This window comes from Columba livia, chromosome 14 (assembly GCF_036013475.1).
Source record: "Columba livia isolate bColLiv1 breed racing homer chromosome 14, bColLiv1.pat.W.v2, whole genome shotgun sequence".
NCBI classification, from domain to species: domain Eukaryota; kingdom Metazoa; phylum Chordata; class Aves; order Columbiformes; family Columbidae; genus Columba; species Columba livia.
In genome coordinates, this window is record NC_088615.1 from 18,790,011 (window position 1) to 18,815,635 (window position 25,625).

General features: G+C 42.3%; 1 protein-coding gene and 1 long non-coding RNA gene across 14 annotated transcripts in view; one reads left to right on the plus strand and one right to left on the minus strand.

The window, feature by feature from the left end:
- Positions 1 to 2,189, plus strand: LOC110359587 (uncharacterized). Its single transcript, XR_002414875.2, has 2 exons — positions 1 to 201; positions 302 to 2,189. It is a non-coding gene; the product is annotated as an uncharacterized LOC110359587 (long non-coding RNA).
- MATR3 (matrin 3) overlaps positions 1,917 to 25,625 on the minus strand; it is a 26,212-nt gene continuing 2,503 nt past the window's right edge. For 4 of the 13 annotated variants that reach the window (XM_065030353.1, XM_065030356.1, XM_065030357.1 and 1 more), the window contains exons 2-14: positions 14,784 to 14,845; positions 14,111 to 14,152; positions 13,761 to 13,864; positions 12,574 to 12,626; positions 11,991 to 12,116; positions 11,243 to 11,368; positions 10,901 to 11,071; positions 8,927 to 9,058; positions 7,609 to 7,652; positions 6,770 to 7,160; positions 5,307 to 5,700; positions 4,606 to 4,727; positions 1,917 to 3,116 (exon numbers count right to left, since the gene is read on the minus strand). In XM_065030353.1, the coding sequence (XP_064886425.1) occupies positions 3,066 to 3,116; positions 4,606 to 4,727; positions 5,307 to 5,700; positions 6,770 to 7,160; positions 7,609 to 7,652; positions 8,927 to 9,058; positions 10,901 to 11,071; positions 11,243 to 11,368; positions 11,991 to 12,116; positions 12,574 to 12,626; positions 13,761 to 13,864; positions 14,111 to 14,152; positions 14,784 to 14,845 (1,818 nt within the window). In that variant the 3' untranslated portion in view covers positions 1,917 to 3,065. Of the gene's footprint in view, positions 3,117 to 4,605; positions 4,728 to 5,306; positions 5,701 to 6,769; positions 7,161 to 7,608; positions 7,653 to 8,926; positions 9,059 to 10,900; positions 11,072 to 11,242; positions 11,369 to 11,990; positions 12,117 to 12,573; positions 12,627 to 13,760; positions 13,865 to 14,110; positions 14,153 to 14,783; positions 14,846 to 18,834; positions 19,914 to 22,830; positions 23,086 to 25,625 lie in introns of those variants that run through there. The other 9 variants (XM_065030350.1, XM_065030348.1, XM_065030347.1 and 6 more) reach the window with 6 other exon arrangements.

Genomic DNA, 25,625 nt, shown 5'->3' on the forward strand with positions numbered 1-25,625 from the left:
ATCTTGTGGCGCCGGCTGGGATGGCGGCGCTGCGCAGCAGCCGCGTTAGCGCCCGGGAGAGCCGGCAGCAGCCGGGCCGGGCTGCACCGGGGAAAGGGAAGGGAACACGTCTGGCCGCAAAGCGAGTGCTTCCGCACTACACCCATGCATTTTTAAGGCTCAATACTGGAAAACAGGAGATATGGAATGCGTTTTTATGGGGTCTACATTAACTGCCCAGGCTTTAACCCTATTTACAAAATGGATCCAAAAAAGTCATTTTTTATTCTCTCCTTTGCTTCTCCCCCGCTTTTCGTCACAGGGAGGGTGGAAGTGATGCTAACAGCGCAGCTCCTGGACAGCACAGTAACAGAGCTGAGGCCCTTGTTCCCCAGGCACTCTGGCTTCACCTGGAGTCAAAATTCGGCTTCTACCCGCCCCAGAAAGCAGGAAAATGCCCCAAGAACAAGGTGGGAAATAGCAACAAAATGAGCTACTGAGGGCTGAGCTGCGCAGAAATAAGTAACCTCCAGTAATCCAGAGGGTTTCTCAGGCTGAGCAGCAGCAGTTTCAGCAGGTTCTCCACGCAGCCCGGGCGTCTCGGGTTCCCGGGGACGCGTCCTCCCTGCAGCGGGGCTGTTGGTAACGGTGACTGACCCATATAAACCTGTGCCAAAGCCCAAGAGCTTTCTCCATGGCCCGTCAGACACCCGCTAAGCGTCACCTCCCTTAAAATACCCGTGCAAGGGTCAGTCTGAAAAAAAATCGATCAAAATTACTCTGCTCTACTAGTGGTGTTTCCGCAATTATCTGCAACTCTACTTCGATAAATGCAGCAGGAGGTGGCTTTCTCACCTGTAACAGACTCCTTCCCAGCATTCGGTGACCCGCGTGCAGAGCAGCGTGCAGAGCCCCCGCCTCAAGGGCGGTGCCGGGAGGCAAAACACCGGGTTCCAAAATGCATGCAGAGGCATCTGACTCGAACCGGCACGAGGGCCTGTGAGCTGAGAGCAGCAGGGAGGGCAGCGCTGGCACTACATACACCTGGGACTGCGGGAGGGAACGGGCTCCTGCCGCTCCGCCCCGCAGCGACACAGGCTGGCGGCACCGACAGCCACCGCGCAGCTGTGGCCGATGCACGCAGAGCTAAGCAAAGGCTGTTTTAAAAAGAAAACAGCTGTAATATTTTAGTACGTTAATCTTAACTGCATGTTGTAAGAAAACTTAAAAATAAAGACCTTAAAAATAAATTATCCGCCACCTTTAGAAAGGAAGGGGTGACTGGCAAACAGCGTACGGCTGCTTCGAAGCCCAGTGCTGTGCCTGGCTGATGAACACAGCACGGTCCTGGTGACAGGTAAGGGACCAACGTCCCCATGAGCAAGCGGGGAGCCGGGTACAAATCAGAGTGCAGGGCGGCTGCCCCTTGTGCCTTCTCTGGGAAAGCCGGGGAGCAGGTTGAAGACCGGATCACTGCTTTATATTTAATTGACTTCGCACCCACACGAGACTTCGCCACGTACAAAGCAGTAACTTATGTGTGTAAAAGCGCGAGGGTGAGTCACTGCATTCATCTGGAGGTGCTGTTTAAATAGAGCCTGTGCCAGGAGCTGCCGCTTGGCATGTCAGAGGAACTGCTGCCGTGTTTGAGGTTACACTTCGATTCTTACACAGAAGGGATCGCCCACCTCCCCTTTTTGTAACGTGGTGCTGCTGCATCCTCACACCGGGCAAGACAAGTTCTCAGGACTTCCACAGAACACACCAGCTTGTGTCCGTGTTCACTTCCCCGGGGCTCGGCCTCCTACACTGGAAAACCACTCAGCACCGTGTCAGAATTGTCCCTCGTCCCTCTTATCCACACGTGATGCTGCTTCAGCTTTCACAGAAACACCGTAAAACCCAAGAAATAACTGTCAGCAGAACATACCTACCAGTGTTTTAACAAGTGACATTTTAATTTGCTCAGAAACAAAAGAGGATTGAGGGAAGAGAAAGGAAAGTTACGCGTAAGCTGCTAAATCACGGGTGTTAAACATGCAGAAGTTGGTATGAAGAGCTCAGCAGACACACTGGTTAACATGCCGGACGTCTCTAACAAATCACTGCTGCCTAGCTTTGTTTATTGGTCAATCACTTCAGTAATCCGAATTCACAAATAAGCAGTAAATAACAAAAACTACAGATAAACACGGGCTACACATGCAAATTCCTGCTCACATCTCCCATGTGCAGGTACATTGAGAGCACAGATCTAAAGGTTCTTGACGCAAAACCAGATTTTAACAAAACCGGGTATGAAAAAATGACATGTGAGGAATCCAAAGATACCTTTGTACATTTCAGGAGTCAAGCGCTGCTTTGGAATACACTCGAGATGTACGACAGCTACCGGATTCAAGGAAAGGCAGGAAGAGCTCAAGGCAATAATACTGGTCAGAGGAGAACGGGCATTTACTTCTCACTAAAAATACACTGAAAAGCTGAATAGGAAAATCTATCAAGAGCTTTGAAAAGAAAAAACCCACAAAGTTGTGAAGCTAATCACTAATGTTGCTATTTGCTATATAACAGCAATGACATTAAAAGAAACTGCAGGTCAACATTTAAAAATGCAACTTACATTGAAAGACTTTTCAAAAGTGAAATGCAACGACAGCCTTGCACTCTAAATTAAATACCTGCCAGGCTCAGACTGAACTATGGAATGTTCTACGTAAAATAAAAATACAGCGTGATTTCTTATCTTTTATTGAGAATGGAACTGAAAGAATTTCTGAAGCTTGACTGAAGTTTTCTGCCCCTAGACAAGCTTTGCACAGGGGGCAAGATGTTCTTCTTTAATAGCTTGAAGTGTCAAAACAAAAACTTGTTGCCATTCTCACATTAAGAACAAATTTTGTCATTAACTTAACTGCGTCTGCTTTTTGCTACAACATTGAAACACATGGACAGGCCTCTAACGCCTACTGTATCGCACTAAAACAAAAAAGGAATACAGTATTTCCACCTACTACTTGTACTGCTTTTAAAAAAGATAAACATTAAAAACAAAGCCACTCTTTTCCTTACATCCGTCCTTCCTTTTAAGCTTCTTTCTTTTGCCTGTGGTCTTCTGCCATTTTATCCAGAATTTTCTGTTGAGAGAAAGTGATGGTATTTTACAGGTATTTCAAGAGTTTCTCACAGTCACAACATCAACAATTAAACTTTCGAGGTGTAAAATCTGTCACTTTTAGCTGCAAAGGTCACAACTAAGACCGGCGCTTCTCCGTGCGCTGGAGCTCCTGGGACGCACGTTATCCATACGTCACCGAACACGCGTTTCCCAGCCCCGCCGGTCCTGCCTTCCACACAGCAATTCACTGCAGTTTTATCTTGGGCTCGTGACAGCGGTTGTGCCACCTACCTGCTGGGCATTTGCCACTGATGAAGCCAGAGCCAAACCATCTCCCCTCCCTAGCGACGGGTGCTTTGGACTCGAGGGGTTTGTTATCACTCTGACACGTGGCAGCAGCGTCAGTTCATGGGTTTAGCCCGTTTCCTTGCTCGCACAGTGACAAGCTCCCGCTGGAGAAGCGCCTTGTCCCTGTGCTACAAATGTGCATCTTTCCCCCTTCCTTCCCCGATTCTAACACCCTTCAACGTTAGAAAGCCACTCGAGCATTTGTGCCACGGAATAAACAAACCAAACCATGTTGCATTTCAGTAAGTTAATACATTGAGGTTACTTCCCCCCTTCCCCTTTTACATCAAGGCTTTAAAGTCCTGTAATCAGGTACCTCAATGGAAAAATTAAAATAAAAAGGGGAAAAAAAAAAAGCTATGGGTGATGGATGAGGTGGGTTTTTCTTGCTATAGGATTCTGCCTGGGAATTGCCTTTTTGACCTACTCCTTGCTCATGGTGTTTGCTTTGTGCCGTTTATCTGTGCCATCTGCCTCCCAGGGCCCTGCCTGCTTGTTTAGGGTCCCCTGTGATCACTCCCTTATTCCAAGGGAGAAAGCAAATGTTTGGAGTCCCAGCCGCCACCTTCTTCTTTTCTCCAGAGCCCCCCGGGTTTGTTTTCAGCTCAGTCACTGACGGGTATGAAATCAATTCATGTGAGCACTGCGTTATTATGGCTACATTGTGTAGGATTTCCCTTTCTCAGGGTGGCATTTAAAAGCAGCGTTATCACTCATGCCATGCAATCATGTGATACCTCATCCAATTAATTGTAAAACACGCTCACAAAATCAGAAGTTGCAAATATGGGTTTGTTTTTTAATATATAACATCTTAAGCTCCGTTGACCCGTTTAAAAAAGCCCTCAGAGGGCCAACGGGAAGGGCTGGAGTCACCTGTATGTACTCTGCACCACTACTTCTGAGCCTGGCCTTCCATCACAACGCCCTCTTTCATCCGAATTTACAACACCTGCTAGAGCCCGTCTTTAACATGTGTATCCTGCAGATTATTTTCAGCAGATGAAGTCTTGGAGATGTCTGGCTTCAGGTAGAGTTCTAGAATAAGCCAATTTCCACTGCCTGAAAGCCCTTGTGTTTTTTCCTCAGCCCATTCTCATTCAGATCTATTCCCCCAGGAAAGAATCACACCATTTAAAATGAACAAGTTTTTGCCTTACCTTCAACTTTTGATAATGAGGAAGGCTGCTGCAATGGGTCTTTTTTGCAACATCTTCATTTGTGTAGAACAGGGAACACAATTTGCAATAAAACCCTGTTTTGGGTACCACATAATTCACACCTAGAGAAGTAAACACCACAAAATAAACTAAGAGATCTACTCTACATATGTCATATGTCATTTCAGCTAAATCTTAAAACCATAATTCACTTTACATTAAAAGCTGCTTCATCTTTAAAAGTCCTTGTTTTAGTTTAGTCAAGCCAGGGCCTGGTAGTAACTAAATATGTGCAGGCTTTTTAAAACAAAATTTAAACCTTTCAAATTAAGGGTCCATTTTATTGGTTCCTTCAAAAGAACTAACAACATTCTGTGATTGGTTTCTGGTTATTTAGTATGAATCTAAACTAACACCACTATTGTGATTTGTGTTATTAATTGAATATGTGTTGCTAAAATATACCTCTTCCAATTTAATTTCTGCCTAAGGAAAGTGTTATGGAGAAATACGTGAAAATAAGGGGGGAAAAGAAATCAAATACTAGGGGGGTAGGGAGGAGCGAAGAACGGGGGGAGAGCGGGAGGCCCTAAAATGAAAGGCTCAGTGGCAACATGTCGCCAGAAAGAAAAGGCAAATGAAATGAGAAATGCTACAGCGATGCACAGCGATGTGTCCGAGGGGAACGGAAACAGCCTTACCCACAGGAACGTTGGGCTGGTACGGCCCGATCCGAAACTCGTCCGGAACGAGAGCTTTCTCTTGGACGCTCTTTGCTTCCTGCTCGTCCTGGGTGTCTGTGTTTTCGTGGGTGTTTTTCTCAGCATCCTGCACTGCTGTGGGATCAGAAGCTTCAGCGTTTTCAGCCTTCGAATTATCTTCGGGTTTGGTTCCATTTTCTAGCGTTTCATTCTCCTGCTCCGGCTCCTCCATCTTGTCGACCTTGATCTCTGCCAAACTCTCATCGGTTTTGGGAGCAGATTTTAGCGCCAAACCCGACTTGCGGAGTTTCTGATGATCCGAGTCTTCTTCGTCACCAACCTCATCCAGAGTGACGAACCCTTCCATGCTCCGCGGAAAGCCACCCACGTAGCGCTGTGGAGAAAACCGTTTCCTTACGTCAGCTTATTCTTAAACGGTCCCCTCCAACTGTCTTAAGTTTCAGAAGAGAAACATCATCTCCACATTCCCTGGAAAAACACTTCAATTTGTCCTTCAAGACCTGCCTCGCTCGTCCAAAATGTTACTCAAGCAATCCGAGTAGGACTGAAACAGATGAAGCTTCACACCTGTGCGCTAAGAATGCAGGTTTTCAAGGAAGGCGGTTTGGGTTTCGAGTCAGTTATAACAAAAAATACCCTCATAATAAGAAATAATGAGTGCATTCGCATTGGCAGCATTGATTCCAACACCATGCAATGAACTTCCTGACAAAACAATCCCCCAAACTGAAAACCACGCACACTTTGTTCAAAACAAGGAACGTGCCTTTTGTGCAAAGCAACATTCCAAGTCAATAACGTTACTGCAACTTTGCTACTCCACACAACTGCATATGATTTAAACATGATAAAACCCAAAATGCATGAGTGTGGGATCATCTGGTGAGGAAAAATGTTCACAGCAAGTAGCCTATAACCTATGACAGAGGATTTTTTCTCAACTGGAAATGGGCCTTGGCCAACCACAAATGGACCTGTCCACCTTTTCAGCTAAGCATAAAGATATGCAAACAATTTTGTCCAAGTCTAAATGAGCCCCAAGGCCCAAGTAAATCAGTTTTTGAATGTCACAATTCTGTGCTCAGGAGTAACCAGAGCCGGTCTCACAAGAAACTGCTGTGGGCAAAACCCAGTCCCTGGCTGCTGGTGTTAAAAGGGCAGAGAGAAAGGCAAGAAAACCTCCAGGAAGCAACATGGGTAGAACCCCACAAGTGAATACTGCTGTCAAAACACAAACAGCGATTTGTAACGCATTTCATGTGCAAGTGGCATCCAACGGGATCTTCCACTTTCTCCACAGGAACTTTAACAGCCATTTCTCTTCAGACAGGTGTGCCACGAGTGTCTTAAAGACCCACGGAAAAAGCTCTGCAACAGAACACTGCCATGTGCTATTCAAGTTAGGTACCTGTGTGGAAAACCCTGTCTTACTATACAATTACCTTTTTAAGCTTTTTCTTTGCTGCCGGATTGGCCACAACGTTCCCCTCGGTTTTGGCGGTCGCATCATCAGTTGTCTCCTTTTTTTCTTCGGTAGTGACATCAGCTAAACTGGCGACATCCGCATCATCCCCCGCCGAGCTGCCGCTTTCTAACAGCGCTGCCGCTTCCTCCTCGTCCACCAGCAGCTCATCTTCCGACTCCAGCAGCAAACTCGGCTCGTCTGGGTCAGCCTGTTCGCTGCTTTTAGTGCCCGATGGCTCAGCGGCATCGTCTTGTTTCTCCTCTTTCGCTTTAGCTTCCGCACCGTCATTTTCAGGTTTCTGAGCAGCATCTGTCTTAGATTTCTTATCGCTTGGAGAATCTTTGCTGTCTGGAGAATACGTTCTCTTTCTGCAAAGAATAAAGAATACCTGCTTGTAAATCTGAAGAGAGTCCAGAAACGCCTAAAAAGAGGTAGTTATAGTTTTCTAGATAAGCCTGAAGTAGATTGTGCTTTAGTTTCAAAAAGGGAAGGGTTGAGGGAAAGATCCCACTCTTGAAATATGCAAAAGGCTGCAAGGAAAAACAGTCCTTACAGCACAGGACAACTGCTCATGGGTGTAAACTGAAGGAAGGCAACGCTAATTAGGGACTGGAAAGGATTGCCTGAAGAGGCTGTGAAACCACCAGCATTTGAGGAGGAGGGCAGGTAGCACTAGAAACAGTTCATCTCAGGATACAACAAAGAATAACTGGATCTCAGACATTGCCTAACTCCTTTTGTATAATTTCTATACTCTGGGTAAGCTATTTTCATATTTCTTTTAAACAATTTTATGCTTTAGCAACAGTTAATTACCTAGTTTTATCCTTTTTCAGCAGTTCAACTCCTTTGTTTGGAATCTAAAATGAAATTTTAAAAAATGGTAAGTCACAGTAATGATGATTTACACAACAGTCACAGCATTAATTCAGACCAGACAGCACCATCTAGGCAAGCACTCCCAACGACGTTAATGCACAAGTACTTTTAGCACCTAACAGGTAGCAACCTGCTATTCTGTTAGACAGGACTGTACCAACCTAGAAATCCCAACTTGATTCCCAGTCACTGCCAGTTACCCAGTGGGACATCCTGCTCCAGAACAACCCGTGTTCACGGACAGCACAAGTCAGCGTGACCCTCTTCCCCCGTCCCCGGCGTTAGCAGTGGGCGACATGGAAAGCTTCAGCAGACCCACACTTTGCTTATTTATGAGTTACCGAATAGGAAGTTCCACTCATATGGCAGCAACATGGAAAATGATCCAATGCATTGCCTAAGTATTTGAATTTGCACAAAGCATTCGCTTTCGGCGCATTATCAGGTGCAATAGGAAAATTCCTTCACGCTCCGCAATAGAAAGCTTATGTTTGAGACAGCGTGACAGTTCAGATTGCTCCTCCTTTCCTAGCTAATGTCATAGGCCCATCGAGAAAGTCAACTGCAAGACTATTAGCCTGGTACTATGTAAAAACAAACAAAAAACCACTGTTGGCCAACACCTCCCTCCTTGGTATGAGCTACACGTGCAAAGTGCAGTTACATTCCGAGTTTTGACAAAGCTTCTTTTTAAGAGTTAGCAATCTATCGAGGTAGCTGGGGGTTCGTGTCCACAAGAGGGATCAAAATGCTCCCTGTGCTAAAGGAAAGAGGTTTTGGATGGCAAACAACACTGGAAACATGTTCTGTTGTAAAATCTGGTAGGGATTCCTCCTTAAACTACCAACATTTCATCTTTTTTCTGTATACTAGAATACAACAAAACAGACAAAACCAGCAGCAGCTGTGAAAAGCCAAGAACTAAGTATCGAATGCCTGAGGACACCATTCTGCCACCCGGCTTGATTTTACTCACTGATCATTTTCAGAGGAGAGCGAGAGAAAAAGAACCCACCTTACAGAACATTTTAGATTTTAATGAAAATATCTCCATTTGTCTGGGTTTTGTTTAATCTGAAAGGAAAATCCGTGTACTTTGTTCTAGGCCACGTAACACCCCTCATGCCAAGTAACTGCGCTCAGGTAGTTCAGAAAATGCCAAAGCGAATCCTTCCAAATTCTCAATAAGCGCTAGCTGTCTTCTACTTCACTTTACCCCTTCGAACACAATTAAAAACCTAAACCCACTACTTACCCTTAACACCAGTTTCTTGTACTTTTCAGATAAATCCACTTTCACACATCTGCCTTGGAACCAAAGCGCTTTGTTGGCACAATGCTCAACCATCGCTAAAGCGTCTTCTCTGGTCTCCATCTCAATGAAAGCCTGAAAAGATGAAAACACACATTAATAATGACTGTGAACTACACCACACTTCTGCAGGCAAAGCTATTTAACCTAAACCACAGCATTTCCAAACGCTGAAACAAAATTGAGAGATACAACTAGATCCGTCCTCTCCAAACAAGCCGTACATTTTTACATTTACCAAAGTGCTCTATACACCCCGGCTTTTCAATTCAGTAATATCTGTCCCATAGAAAGCTCTGAAATTAAACAAATTAAACAGTATTTTATTTTTTGAGAGAAGCCTTAAACAGCAAGGCAGCATTTGCTGGTCTGTCGGCCCTGCTTTGTGAGGGGTCCCTCCAAGAGACAAGCCTACAACACACTAAGTCTGCTGAACAAGCTTTTAAAAACACATCTGGGCTAAAGGATCACGAGCAGATAGAGAAGAGCTGTTTCTGCATACAGCTTGGACAGCAAGGGGGTTGAATTCTGGTGAATTATGGTCGGGCAGGACTTCCTGGGGGTCACACAATGGATTCCAGTCGTTTTTCACTCCCCAAGTGTGACATTAGTCAGGCAGAAAGGGACCTGGGGGGACTAATGGACAGGAAGCTCAACATGAGCCAACAGTGTGCCCAGGTGGCCAAGAAGGCCAATGGTGTCCTGTCCTGTATCCAAACCAGCGTGGTGAGCAGGACAAGGGCAGTGATCCTTCCCCTGTGCTCTGCATTGGGGAGGCCACACCTGGAGTGTTGTGTTCAGTTCTGGGCCCCTCAGCTCAGGAAAGAGATTGAAGTGCTGGAGCGGGTCCAGAGAAGAGCAACAAGACTGGGGAAGGGACTTGAACACAAGCCCTGTGGAGAGAGGCTGAGGGAGCTGGGCTTGTTTAGTCTGGAGAAGAGGAGGCTTAGAGCTGAGCTCAGCACTCTCTAGAACTACCTGAAGGGCAGTTCTAGCCAGGTGGGGATTGGGCTCTTCTCCCAGGCATCAGCAATAGGACAAGGGGGCATGGGCTTCAACTCTGCCAGGGGAAATTGAGGCTGGAGATTAGAAAGAAATTCTCTGCAGAGAGAGTGGTCAGGCATTGGAATGGCTGCCCAGGGAGGTGCTGGACTCACCGGCCCTGGAGGTTTTTAAACTGAGATTGGCCATGGCACTTAGTGCCATGATCTAGTCAATGGACTGGAGTTGGACCAAGGGTTGGACTGGATGATCTCTGAGGGCTTTTCCAACCCAGTCCATTCTGTGATTCTGTGATTAGGGGATTCAGGCACTCATCACTCTGAAAAAGCACCGGAATTTCCTATTTAACTCTAGGGAGCAACAAACTGGGACAGCAAAGCTGAAAACAAATACAGAACTAAATACTTTAAACTCCTGTGTATTTATAGAAATCATTGTACACGCACATCCAAAGCACTTTACTATATACATGCAATGCAATATCTTCAGGTTTTTTTAAAAGTTCAGAGAGCCACAGTGCAACTGCCTTTGTTTAAAGAATGAAAAATAAGAGATAATTAAAGGAATGTGTAATAGTGGTATATATTTGTGTCTCATAGGTAATGTTTTCTCAGCCTTAAGAATGTTCCAAGACTCCCAGAAATCTGCATAACAAAAAAAAAAATTAAGCCTCAATGCTAAATATACCTTCTCAGCTGAGGTCTATTCTTTCCTTTTTTTTTAATTTACATGCAGCTCCCATTACAGTAACGTTGTGCAGGAAGCTGGACAGCAACCACCACCTACACCCCAATAATTCCCATACCTGTGCTAGAGCAGCAAGTCTGCACACACACCCGTTCAAGGCACATCAGCTCTTCACAGCTGAAAACCCAAGTTCCAAATCACCACATGTGTGCTGCAATGCTCACTCACCTGGCTCTTCATTCTCATCAGGATGTAGTTCTTAATCTTCCCGTAGGGTTCCGCCAGTTTGAGGACGGCGTTGTCGGAGTATCCAGAGTGAGGTAAATTGCTGAGGTGAATCACACGGCCAAGTTCTGGTTTTGGCGGCTCATTTTTTTGGTCAGGTTTACCCTCAGGCTTCTAAAATTTAAAAGGGTATTAAATTTTTTGTAGTGCATGCTACATAAGATATAAATTAGTGACTGTCCCTTGATTCAGTTGATATGGCTGAGAAGTACATAAAGAATAACTTAAACGCAACGGCCTCGTAACACTGAATGCCCCAGATTAAAATAAGGCAGAATGTTTTACCTTTATTCTCTTGTATTTCTGTGACAAGTGGACTCGGACTGGTTTACCAAACACCAGCGCGGGTGTTGTGGAGTAGTATTCTACTGCAGCCTGGGCATCTTCGGTAGTCGACATTTCAATGAACGCCTGAAATCATACAAACAAATTAAGCGCTACTCCTTCAAGAACTAGTACTGTTTTATTATTATTATTTTTAACCTCAAGGTCTTCGTTGCTTTCCTGTAAAAACAGCTGCACCAAAAACAAAAGCCGCCTTTTGGCTACAACTTGAAGTGCCCTGCAGAACTTGGCAGGAAGGGCACATACTTTATTTAGGCGCGCAAACAGAACTATTTGGTTGGTTCACATTCCACCTACATTTGGATCCAACACATTCAATTGCTGCCTGTTTTTTCTCTTCTATGATATTGGCTTTTTCCACACTTCAAAATATGGCATTGCGTAATAGAAACTATGACCAAATAAGTTTTCAGAGTATATTAGAACAAGAACAGAATTTGAAAGCAGAGTGTACTTTCAAGAAAGCTACGAACAACAAAAACCAGGATTTTTAAGCTATTTAAGTTAAAATGCAGTATTACAGCATTTCAGGAAAGAAACTCAGCAGTCACTCCTCCTTTCACCCATGACCTTGGTGTCATCTTGCTTGGTAGCCAAGTAAGTCATTTCACAATAATTAAGCTCCACCATTAAGCACACTAAAGACACCGAGCAGTGCCGGCAGCAGCACTGAAGGGCCCCATCTCACCTCATTGATTTTGTTTAGAATCAGGTGGTTTGTAATGATTCCAAACGGTTCAACAAGCTGAAGCAGCTGGTATCTCAAGTTCTTTCCCCTCTGGAAATCCATGATGTGAACAACTCTGCTTGTTTCCTGTTGAAGACAAAGGATACGGACACAACGTGAACAGGAGATGTGCATCAGCTAACCTAAAAACAAAGTCTGCAAGGCTCTGCTCTACTATTTATTTACTTCTTGATTGTAAATCTTCAGCAGTAACCAAAAGGAGATGCATACAGAACGGCACAGAAGCTCTGGGGATTTCCAGAGAGGAAGATGCCTGCTGTGCCAAAGCCGCTGTTCTGCACGCTCATCATAAAGAGAGTGTTTAAATACGGCCGGTGGAGTTTTGGAACAGATATTTTGTAGAGTACTCGGCACAACAAAACCTTCAGCAAAGCATCAGCATTTCCACACAAATAAATAATAAAGCCTTTTAAAGACAATCCATTCATTCAAACAGATCTTCAGGAAAGCAAACAAAAGGCATATGTACTTAAAATTGTGGGTTTGTAGAAACAAGAAAACACACCAAATTTTTAATACTCACCACTCTGCCCTTTTGCATGTGTCTCGGTCCTTGCATATTTCCATTTCCAGCTCCTTTAAGAAATTAAAAGAATGAGCAAGCTTAGTTCAACCTGTAAGACTGGTACTAACATGTCTTTTCAGATTTCTTAAAAGATTCAAGTCACTTGTAATACCAAAACACAACGGCATCAAGTTTAAAAAACTAATAATTTCATTAGTCTGACAAGACTTAAATTATTTCAGAGCTTCCTTCCTCATCATCCTGTTCAATTCAACACTAGAGAAGGAGCTGCACGGACTGAGGTGCAGAAACAGCGGAGAATAAGCCCATTGAGAAATAAGAAAACTGCCTCCTGTTTTAGGCTAAGATTTGCCATAGCAAAACATCTTCATACACAAAAGATAAGAGATCTCCTTAACAAAGATACATTTTGTACAACCGAGGTTTTTGGTGTAGGAAGAGACTCCTAGTTTTGCTTCTAACCCAAACTCAACTCTACCATAATGCTTATTTTACTAGGAAACACCTGAAAAAAGCCTTTCAGACAGTCTGGCTCAAAGTCAAGTTTGAGGTGTTTTGAAAAACTAACTGTAATATTTTAATGAAATTAAGTATAGACGCATCTATCGTCTAAAAACGCCTTTAAAGAGTCTGAAATACTTGCACTCTGTCAGGATACCTATGTAAATGACTTCATTTTGCTCCTTTAGTCACTTGAACCATTTAAAAGGGGAGAAGCAACAACTTCAGGCAAGAACCTGATTCTTAGCCTGCCTTCCTGGGAAGAAGAGGCTTACACCATCTATCTTCCCATTTCTCAGTTGCTATTTACATCTATTTGTCAAATCTATACAAAATTAAGGGGGGGAAAAAACACTTAGGACATTGAATTATTTTAAGTTTCACAAAAAAAACAAACCACCAACAAAAGACAGACACTAAAAACTTATAGATGGGGGAAAAATGCGTGGATTAATCAAACACAGTTAAAAAACCAGCCATAATAATGCAGTTAGCAGATGGTGGAAGGTGATAGTGAGGGATCCGAGTACCAGTCTTTGGCCACAGAGGGTATTTCAGTTCTGCTGTCCAAAAACGTGAGTGTTCTTTTGTTTAAAGACACTGGTAAAAAATAAAATAAGCCAAGAAAAACCAAGAGAATCAAACCCACAAGATCTAGGTCTTGTAAAAGCTGCTGATGTTACCTCTTGGGCCAACAGGAGGCCCTCCAAGGTGGAATGGAGGTGGTGGTGGTCCCAGAATCCCTGGTGCGGGGTTTGTGGATTGCTGCAACATAAAGGGATCACCCCTAGAAAGAGGGGAAAAAGCAACGTTCATTTTAAACCAAAAATCAGTCTCAAAAAACACCCCTAACTTCTGCAGAGCAGCCAAGGCACAGTTAACTTCAGCCACTTTTACTGCTGTGCTTCAGCCCATAGAAAATAAAGGGAGGTATCCAGGCGAAGAAAAGGTGTGTTGTTTCACAGCAAGTGTTAAAAACATCCTCTGCTTCACACAAAATATTACAAATATCATAAAATTCACTACTACTTACATTCCATGTCCTGAATCACTGTCAGGATTCCATTCTGGGTATCTTAAAAGACACACACAAAAAAGGAAAAGGTAAGAAGAAGAGAATCTCTACCTATGCAATAATTTCCATACAAGCGGCAATACCTTTCCACGTCAGCACAGATAAAAGACACGGTAACACTGACCGCGACGAGATGTGAGCAGCATCTCTTGCCAGAAGTGCTATTCTTAATGAGAAGCTTCTCGCAATATGTAACACGCCTGATAGTTTATAATGCATATTGCAGTTTGCTTTACATTAAAAATTGAGACAAGCGACAAGTAAAAAATTACAGTATACTCCCCCTGTTGACATTCAGCTCTTTAAACATGTTACATGTTGATCAGTAGGATCCAAAAGTTATGAACTAAGATCCCTTTTTTGTCCTGAAGATGCTCTGTTTAAGCTATGTGTTTTTATTCAGGGGGGGGTCAGGATGAACACATGGAAGAAGTTGTTTTGACACCGAGGGTGCTGAGACGCTGGCCCAGACGACCTTCAAAGGTCCCTTCCAACCCAATCTATTCCATGACTCTATTCCCTACAGGGCACAGCGTGTTTTATAAACCTGTTTTGTGCAACATAATTGATCGTTCTGTAGTTGTATTTGCCCCCACGCCACAGGAATGTTTACTGTACTTCAAATTCCTACATTTCAAGCAGCAGCTGACAACGTCGGCTGTGAGTCGCTCCATTGATATGATGGTTCCACTCCTGCAGCAAAGTAAATAATTAAAAATTAACAGCCACCCGCGGCAAGCCAATTTAACAAAATCATGTTACATAGTGCAGCACCTTCTCTTCTAATCTGAAGTATCGAAAATAGAGGCAGAGATAATACAAATCTCATTTTGTAAAGAGCCACTGAATTTGGACCTACCTCCAAACTCCTAACCTGGGTGAAAAGGTGCCTGATGAAAATATCTTACATTATACGGGCTTGATCCTGCCTCAGAGGTGCAAAGCTCACCCAGGTGACCGCTACAGCACGTGTGTGTCATCACAACTTCAACTTCTACAACCTGATGCTGAGAGTTTTCTCCTTCAGTAATTTTAGAATTTCCTCCACTCTCTCTGCTTCATTCCTCAGACTTTTAAAGAGCATTTAAGCTAAACACTCCAGTTTTTAGAACCATAAAGAAGCCAAGGAACTGCAAGGAAATCAGAAAGGAAAGACTAAAGGCAATGAAAGTGCACAGCTAGGACAAACTACGAGTGTACAGGTGACATAAAAATATCTGACCATCTGAGGGGAAATAATAAAGAAAAAAAGGAGGTCTAAATCAAGATGGTACTAAGGAGGAATAATGGAATTAAACCAAATCAGCCAGGAAAACTCCTTCTAGTTCGGGCTTTAGCACTAGAAAGGAATGAGGGCTTTCTACTTTTTCTCTGCGGGTTATTCTGATTCTGAAGGGGTTGGTTGTTCAAGACGAGAGAAGGCACGGGGACTGCTCCGCTCTGGATACGAGACACTACTGAGGATCACTGTAGTGTTTCCACATGCTAAAGGCCCAACTTACACTTTCCACAAAGGAGAAAGTCCTGCATTTAAAGTCTCCCGTGAAGTGCTGTCACTAAGCTACGCTCCAATAGTACCCCATGATACATGAAACACAACGTGGAGCGAGACGAAACCTTCAGTTATTTTATCATGTAAAACGAGAGCACCACTTTTTCTTGTTAACTGCACAAGATGTAGGCTCTGAAACTACAGATTAATAAATGCGTTGGCAATTAAGATAAAAAACCAAAACCCCCAAGCAAAGCTACTGAAGTTTCTTCAGTTCAAAGCTTTCTACCAAGTTTCAGTACTACACTAAAAATCTGTCTTTTAAACACTAAAAAACCTTCTGACTTTGGGTGCACTATCTGTAAAGCCTCAGTGGCCCATTCTGCCTGATACAACAGGATTAAAGGCTGTCTTAACATGTCATTTAATATTATAAACTGAAGTAGAAGTTATCTGCAAACTAGAGCCAAAGTTTGGGACATGTAATGCTCATTACACTTCAAACACTTTTAAACTGGCAAAAAAGGGAGATCTGGCATATAACTTAGGATTTATTATTTTTTCCCCCTAGGGAAAGTTCTAGGAACAACAGTGCACGTCTACGTTATTATATTTGTATTAAACACAATTCTTCACAGGGACTTCCCTTCGGTGCCTGCCCCTCCCCAGTCTGAAGGGTTCCAGGGCACTCCGTATTTACAGACACAAATGTGAACGCCCAAAGTTAAGCCAGAGAAAATCTGAAGCGAGTTTCTTAAAACTCAGCTTACCTTTTGCCTCAATTGATGCAAGCAAGAGGACACATTGTTCTTCAGAAAATGAGGCCAAATCTAAGTAGCTAATTTTAGACAGCCCTCTATTAGGGACATGGCCACGTTTTCCCTTTGAGATGTATCACCGTTTCCAGTGTTTAACCTCCAAATTCATCTGCTCACACTGCGTCAGCCTTTCTCTTTGGCAGAGAGCACAATCGCTCCACACCTAATGCCTCATTCCTTGCTAAAGGGGTTGGGATTGACAAAATGCCTAAAAAAACCTAAGGCACGATTTACTTCACAGACACAAAGCAAACTGCATCTTAAGATTTGAATTACATTGATTATATCACATTGAATTAGAGAAGCAATTAAGAAAATTGCTGAAGAAGAAAAAACAGAGGACTAGTCTGGCAGATTAAGTTACACCAAGGGTGTTTAACCCCTCGGTCAGGCTTAAACTACACATTGTGTTATGACACACTTTAAAAAAAATACTCCATAATTTCTATTTGAAGGTGGGGAAAATTAGGTTTTGATACTGCAATAAGTTTATATTGTCCCAGCTAAGAAAAGCATTCCCTTTCTGCTTTCCATAAATTTTGGTTCGGATCAGATTACTTTAAGTTCTACTTGATTCAATTTTATGGAATTCTGTAACCAGTAGGTACGCAAAGCAGAGGAAAAAAGGAGAGAAAGAGAAGAATTCTTGGGGTGACATGATTTCTGAGACTAGAACCAAAGCCCAACCTTGGGTCATAAGAAAACAGATGATCCCATTTCAAATATTTTATGGCGTACTAGTAGTTTAAGTCAAAGCACATTCCTAAAATACCCCAAAAGATGGTTTTACATGTTAGAGAAGAAGCCAGCCGCTTAAGTTACTCTGTCAAAAGAATGTGGTATTTCTCATAGCTGGAAAGATATTTCATGTTGGATATCCTTTCAATAGATCTTCATACCAAAGGAAACTAAGAACCACGAGGCTTTAAAATAAAGTGCTAAAAAGAACCCTACTTACAGGATTACTGGTTGCCATCTTCAAGGGCCTCAGAAGTTAATGCTTTCAATCTAACCAAACGAAGTCCTTTTACAGAACTGAGCATGGCATCTAAACTGTTAACACTTGAAACCTTTTATGAAAATAAACGTCAAATACAGGAGACAAGAAACCCGAATTACCGTGCTTATTTTACATAAAAAGTAATTAAAGCAACACGAGTTCATAAACTGTCAGATCAGCTGCAGTCGTACACTTTGTGCTCTAACACTGGCTTGATCGCTTCCTGGCAGGGACAGAGTAATTGTCATGCTTCCAAAAGATCAGATGTACAGAAGCAGCGCTTTTTGAGAGGTAACTGTAAAGAAACGGTTAGTAACAGCAATTCCACATTGTCTCAATTTTACAGTAATAGCATGTATTATATTTTCAATTGAAGGCCTTCGAGCTAATTAGCCACTAATTGTGATGAGGGTGGCACCGTATTAGCCAATTACATCACCTAGTACACTGAAAAATCAGCAAGATGAGTAAAATTGGAAAAGCTGAAAGTGAGAAGGCTCTGAAAATACCAGCTGACTCAACAGGCCGTTCTGAGTAACCTGCTGCCTTTGTGGAGAGTTGAACTAGTGGTGAATAAACTAAGAGGGAAGTCTCAGCATAGCCGGCTATACCCGAAGATCCAAGTAAAGAGCACTGCTAGGAACACAGAGCAGGTTCTGCACCAGCAGACGGATTGCTGAGTCTACAGGGAGAGATGCAACATGTGACAATAAAAAGTGAGGCTCAAGTGTCTAAGAAAGTAGTGAAAAAGGAGAAAAATGACGACAAATTTCAGCCACAGTATGAGATACAGAGTGTTAAAGTGAAATTAAAAAGGCAAGAATGAGCTAATCTAAACCGTGGTTTTTTTACTTTTGCAAATACGTTCCAGGGCTCTACATTAACTCTTTCCCTTTAGGCTGGGAAAAAGCAGAACTGTGCAAGAATGCATCTTAACTACATATAAATCCGCAATCAAGACAGATGTGGAGGAGAGCTGAAACTAGCTTCCCGAATAGCCCAGTAGATACACCGCAACCCCCCCCAACCAACAAACACATGAAAAACCCACCCCAAAACTGCTTGAATGCCAGATGTTTGTGTTTAAGAGACCATGTAGATGTAAAATATAAATAAGATATCCCAGTAGATGATAGCCGTTTGACTTGAAGTTAAGCAATCTGGGCAAACAAAATACATTAATGTAAAGCCCTGGTTTACAATGTTTGTTAACAGTTACCTTGTAAATAAACCAAGTGCCTTTTTCACTCTCAAACCAACTTTCAGATCATTTCAAAAGCAACCAGGCTATAGAAATAATTAAAGAAATAGGTAAAAACAGAACAGATACTACAACGTAAAGGAAAATAGAAGTATCTGGTGCATAACTCACCTTATTAGAATGAACTGGCATATCACATATAGAGCACAGATGGGGATAACCCTTCGGTAAGAATCCATGGAAGTCTTCAATATTGCTATTTGGAGGAGCCCCTCTCTTTTTCTCAAAGAGAGATCTCTCAGGACCAGGGCCACGACCCATTCTGTCATACTCACTGTCAAATTTATGATAGTTATGCGAAGTCTCACCATAAAAAGATTCATCCCTACACCTTTCTCCATCTCTTAATCTGTCATCTTCATAATCCATTCTGTCATAATAACCAGATTCTTGAGAACGACTTCCATGGTCATAGTCAACCACTGGGTTGAGACTAGGACCACGATCATCAAAGCTATCTCTTCTAAAATGCCTTTTTTCTTCCCAATCATCCCTAGGTACTCTGTACGGTGGTTCCCGTGTGGATGATCTGCCATCTCTACCATAACCTTCTTCAGCTCTCCTCCTTTTAAGTTGTAGAAGGATCTGAGGCAAGTTTTCAGGAGTGATCTTGTCCTCGGGATAGCGACTCAGTTCATCTAAGTCTCTAGCAGACAGACCAAAGCTGGCCAAAATGTTAGTGGCCTGGTCTGCGTCTCCACGGTGCTGAGAAGACAAAGGGAGCGGACCTCTATTTCCAATGTTAAATATAGACTGCAAATTATGGGAAGAGGTACTACCAGAAGACAGTGCACTATGAGATCCTTGTTGGTTCAATGAAGAACTCATTCCAAGATTCATTAAGCTAGCAAGGCGTGCAGTACCCTGGTTCATCCTTCCAAGAGATGCTGGCATATTTAAAGACTGGGTAGCAGCAGCAAGAAGGCCTATTCCTGCAGAGAGCTCACGCCCGTGACCTTGGGAATCCCTACTCAGAGATGACTGCTGGAATGACTTGGACATTGTAGAACTATCGCTTGTCTATTTTATGGATCACAAAAAATTGTTTCCTTTTTTTTTGTCTTAAAGATGGCTGAAAAGAGAGCTCACACTAGAAAGCTAGGCAAACTTCACTTCGAAAATGGTAACGCCAAGAAAGAGGATCAATAATGACTGCAGATCTTCTTCAAGCTGAGAAACACCAGACAATTCTGTAGAAAAACAAGCAGTTTTAGTCATAAATCCCTTTAAACGGATGCAGTTTTCAACTTATGCATCATGTTGATCTAAAAACATTCAAGATCTCAATCTTACAAGGCTTTTATTATGTAACTTAACAGATTCAAGAGGTACCCGGAACCTGCATTTATTATTTCAGATAAAAATACAGTAGTGTTTCCTATACATGCTACTCTTCTTCTACAAAAAGCTACTTTCATACCGAAGACAAGTGAATTTCAGAAGTTTGGGATGTCTGAGAGTTTACTAGCATATAAGCTTGATCTCTGATTAATGGTTTTGTTTATACCCTACATAACTGTGCTGTGTCTGTGAGAAGACCACAAAAAACTTAAGCCCATAGAATCCAAGATGACTTTGGCATATAATACATATTTGAAAATGAAACCTGTACCACCACAGAACAGGACGAAAGGAAGTTAAAAGTAACTGAAGTTTGGGCAAAAAGTTTCTGCTGTAAGATCTGGTAAATAAGACCAAACATCATATTCAATCTTTATGGAGTAAAATTCCAATTACTGACGTGAAGACAGATGTGAACAAGAAAAATAAGTTTTAAATTTTGCAGGAAGTAAACAAGACCTCTTGTTCAAATTGCAGTTATCCAGATACCAGCACTTCGGAAGGGAGTCTTTATTCTGTTATAACGCAGCTGTGACATCAGCCTGGCCTCTCAGACCTCAAGCTAAACAAGGTCAGGCTTAGCGCTGGGATGGGAGGGCCAAGGAGAGCCCTGGCCCTGCAGAAAGAGACCCTGGTGAGTCAGGAGATGGCACCAGCACTCTTGCCTGGTTCAGGCCAAACACTTTGACACCATGACCACATGTGGTAGTTAAAGATCCCAGAACATTCCTCGTAAGAGATACCTGCCCCATGTTTCACTAAAATCCTAACCTCCTATTTAAATATTTGGTTCAACTGCATTTACTTGAAGTTTTAACTAAATCGTGTTTCAATATCCACAGCGTTTTATATGCAATGTATTCATTGTACCATAATGTTCATTTTGTTTAGTGCAGAGCAGAAAACACTTAATACTTTTCCCCATACTCTTTCACCCTTGGCATAGATACACAAGCTTTAAAGCAAGTCAACACACACAGAAACATTCCACCAGGAACATGTTGTTCTTGGGTCCTCAATGTGGTAAAGCCCTTTTTGAGTTTCAAATCTCTGCGGAGCAGTTTTGCTTCTCCAGCACTGCCACTCAGATGCACACAAAACACAATCACTTGAGGAAAAAAAAAAAGAACAGGCACAAATTGCATAGCTCCAAATGAAATCAGCTGCTAGAAGAACAGGAACATTTGGGAAGGAATGGAAAGGACAAAATGAAAGCAAGGACTTTAACCTTGAAGAGAGACCAGTTCTGCAGAAGGTAATTTCTCCTGTACTGGAAACAGAAGGAAAAAAGGTCAAGGTTATGGGCACGTCCCTACCCCAAGTGCCTATTCAATCCAGAGCCCTATTTCAATAGCATGGAAAGGTTTTTTTCTACTTGAAGCTGAAATGCACTTGGGTTTTGTTTCTCAGTAGCAGCATGTTACCAAATGATGTAGTTATGTAGAAAAATAATGGATTCTGTGAGAGATACACAAAGCACACAAAACCCTCACAGAACTCTGTCTGTGGAAATGCTTTATACAGTTTGCTACATATTCTGTTATCAGTACATCTAAACTCATATTTCAGTTATGCTTTTAAGATCCACATACGGTGGAGCCACATAAAGCAAGCTTAATTGCGTACCATTTGGTTAAGAGCAAGAGATTGAGAAACATGGGGATGGCAGTAAGTTTAAAACTATCTGAGGCAGAAGACAGGAAAGCGCTGCAGAAAGCTTCAGAGGAAAACAGGAAAACAAGAATAGAGGGAGAGCAGACACGGCAAATTCTAAGTGCGAGATTCGGGCCAAGCTGACCACACCGAAGAACACCTAAAGAGAAAGCATTTAAGAACCATAGTGTAAAAATCAAGACTGTTTTGAGTTCAAACATGAGAAAAACACTAATATGCACTTGGGTACCATGTCTTACCTTACATACATTCAGTAATCTTCAAAGCACTTTATGACAGTTTTAAAGTTAATCCTCATTCCTCCCATTTTTACATCTAAATTTCCTTCTAGGCCATTTACACACTTGCAGAATGGCTTGAAACTGAACTTACTAGGTTCTTCATAAAATGGGGTATTCAGAGAGCTCTGCAAAGCAGACCCCGACGGCGATTCAGCAGAGAACCACATGGTCAGGAAAGGCAGGTGCGCCCTGCTGTTAACACACAGAGCTGCACTGTGCGAGCTTTCACTCAACCAGGAAAGTTCTCCACTCTTCAAAAATACCCTTTTTCCCTTTGAACAGATGCTCACTAATCCTCCTGTCACGAGTTTCAATTGGCAGTTCATTGTCTGCTGCTCCAGAGAGATTAGCAGAGAACAAAACCCATCACATCCCAGTCTGGCTGGGACCTGGGCCGCAGAGATCCTGGTGACAGGACACGCGGAGGTTTTGCAGATCCACGACGTGCTGCCGCTGCAAACACCCAGAGATGAGAGAAGCAAAGAGAAAATAAAAACAGACGGGAGAAAAAAAGGCAAAGAAACAAGGATGGACAATCTTATGAAAAAGGATGAAGTGGGACAGTAAGACGACCGTGTGATGAAGACAGAATATAACGTGGGCAGTTGGTGCGCTAGGCAGTGAACTGCCCTACCCCTAATTAATATTTGAGTACTTACAAAGTTTCTGATTTATCCTCAAAACCCACGATCTATCACATCGCTGTCATCTTGCAGTTACTGCTGTACTCTACTCCTAACCGTCCCCGTTCTTTAAAGTCAGATGAAGACAACAACAAAACGAGGTGAGGAAAGAGCTCTAAAAATCATACCAAGGAACGTTTAACTTCCACATGGTCAGGTTTACTATGTGATTTTTAAATGGCATTTTTTACGGTGATCACTTCTGAAAGATTTCATGCCAGCATTTGGTAGAGGTGGGTTCCCAGAGCCGGGTTTGAAGCGCTCGTGCCATCAACTGAGTCACAGCAACAAGAGGAGTACGACTGCGCAAAGCTGTCTAAAGAGCCAGACGGGATTTAGCCAAGTTGAAAGCGTTATGCTAATTGTTCTTCATGTAATTTCAGCTATTCTGGGAACAGACAGATACACATTTTAAAGATCTGTGGACAGAAATTTGGCTATATTAAGATTTGAAAATATATATTATAAAGCAACCTTGAAATAAGTTGAAAGTCAAAATGTTACTAGATTTCCAGACAAATGTGGACAATGAAAAAACACTTTATATCTACAAGTGGCAAAAGAGTTTTCTATAAAGGCAGACAACAAAAATAAGAAATTTGAATCCTACACTGCTACCAAATAAAGGCCAAAATAAGGCTGATTTTCAAACGCTATAGAAGGATTTTCTTTTGTGTATAATTGATTATAAACTCTTTTCAATAAAACTTATACAACTCCACATAAATATTAATTTTGTTCCTGAAAGTAGTTTAATTAAGTGAATTCTTGGGATACATGATAACCTTAGATTACCATATTTTATGGAACAACGGTAGGCTGAAAATAATTTAGCTCCCTAGTCCTTCTACCCCTCTTTATTTAATTTGTGTATATATATTATAGCTTTAATACTAATCTTGTTCATAGAGCAATTCATCTTTTACCCATTCCTCTTGCACTATTTATAGAAAAGTCTCAAAAATTGAGAATAACTCTTTTCACTTTCTAGTCAGTTTCACTTTCACTTCAAAAGAAAATTACATCAAATTTGGTCAACTCAACTTAATTATGGTAAAAACACAAAGTCATCTGCAAGCTGAAAAACACCCCCCAGTTGGTAACAACACAAGACTTTGGAAGGCTGCACACCCTTGGGAAAAAAGTCTCAAACAAGTTTCACACCCACAATTCCTGCTTTTGGGATAAAAATCTAAAGAGATTTCTTCCCCTCCCTCCTTAGTTACACTCGGCGCAGCAATCCCTTTTTCTAGGGAAGAATTAATACACTTCTTGCCAAAAGTGTCTCCAATACGTCACAGTAAAAAAAGGTTATGGATGGAAGAGATGTGGAAGCCCAAGTGAAAAATTTAGGCAGATAGTTCCCTATGTTGCTTTGGGAAATAATGGTAGTAAACCCAAGAACTTGCAAGGCAATGAGAACAGGTGTTATCTAACTGCTGAATGACTCTTGTGGATTTCAAGTCTACAGGATTACTTTAACTCTGACAATACAGAAGAGGCCGCTGTCTTTCCAAAGGCAAAGGAGGAATTATCCAGCAGCCTTAGATGGAGAAAATGCAGATTACTGCCCATTTCAGGTGTCCGTATTCAGAGTGGTTACTTAATATTGCTGTTTCATATGGAAGAAAACGACTTATCTTGTTCAACTGATCTTCAAAGGCCATAACCTCAAAAACTTAAGCAGCACCTGGCACATGCTTTTTTTTGTGCCCAGATTAAACAATCTGTTTGAGGCCTTGCAGAACAACCGGGAGAGTTTCATTCCTTATGTTCAGCTCCATCTCAGTGACTTGCTTGATCAGAGGAGCACATAATAATCTGAGATCTGAAGTTACTGTAACAGAGGATTGCTTCAGGACAGAGAAGTATTACATATGAAACAGACTTATTTACAAATGGGCAATTAAAATGACCAGTTTAGCAATTAAGAATCTCAAAAGAACTTCAGATTTCAACATCTGAATGCAGAAAAAAGCTATGTAAAAGGCACTACTTTCTTATTTCTGTTCATTATATACTAAATTCAAGCATCCTTTACTAAGAAGGGCATTTATTCCTTTACAGAAACAACCGAAGTGGAAAAAAGTGTCCAAGGAACAGTGCACAAAGAGGAGAGGCGGCAAAAAACGGGATTTTTTAGAAAGAGAAAACTGAAACAGCCCAGAAGATACAGAATAACCACCTTTCTGTGCACTGACTGCTCCATGAACACACAATTACCTCTATGGCTTCCATGCACACCTTCCTACGACAGGTGGGTCCCCTCGTTGTCACTGCCTGCAGAGCTGCAGCTCTACAGCGAGATGAATGCACAAAAAGCTCCCTGAAGCCACTCAGAGCGGGTTCAAGAGCAGGGGCCTGCCAGAACCACAGTCACCGCACACGACGCAGGACCACAGCCTGGAAGCTCTGGTAACAACGACTGTACATTCATGCACTTGGCAAAGCAAGAGAACATCATCACTTTTTGTTTCCATCCACTTTGGAGATTAATAGCCTCACAGGCACCAAAACTCTATGTTTTTTTAAAAATAAATAGGTCATACATAACGTGACCACAGACAGATCGAAAACAAGAGTTAATTGCTGTGACAGAGAACCAATGTTATCATTTTTAAAACAGAAAAACAAAGCACCACACCACACTTCTGTATTCTGATCTGGTGATTAAAAAGCCTTATGAATAATCAGTGAATGTTAAGTCTGCCCCCAGGCACTTCCGAAGCTGTGATAAACCTGCATTCTTTCCCAGCTGAAATCTTGCATGTAGTTGTTGAGATGTATCTAGTTGCAGAGAAGAATCAAGGGACTGTGCTTCAGTGCTCAAAATAAAACCTCTTGTTTAAATTATGGCTACACAATCTGGTACTTGAACAGTTGAGAACTAAACTAGTTCAGAAATATTGTGAGGTTTTTGCTT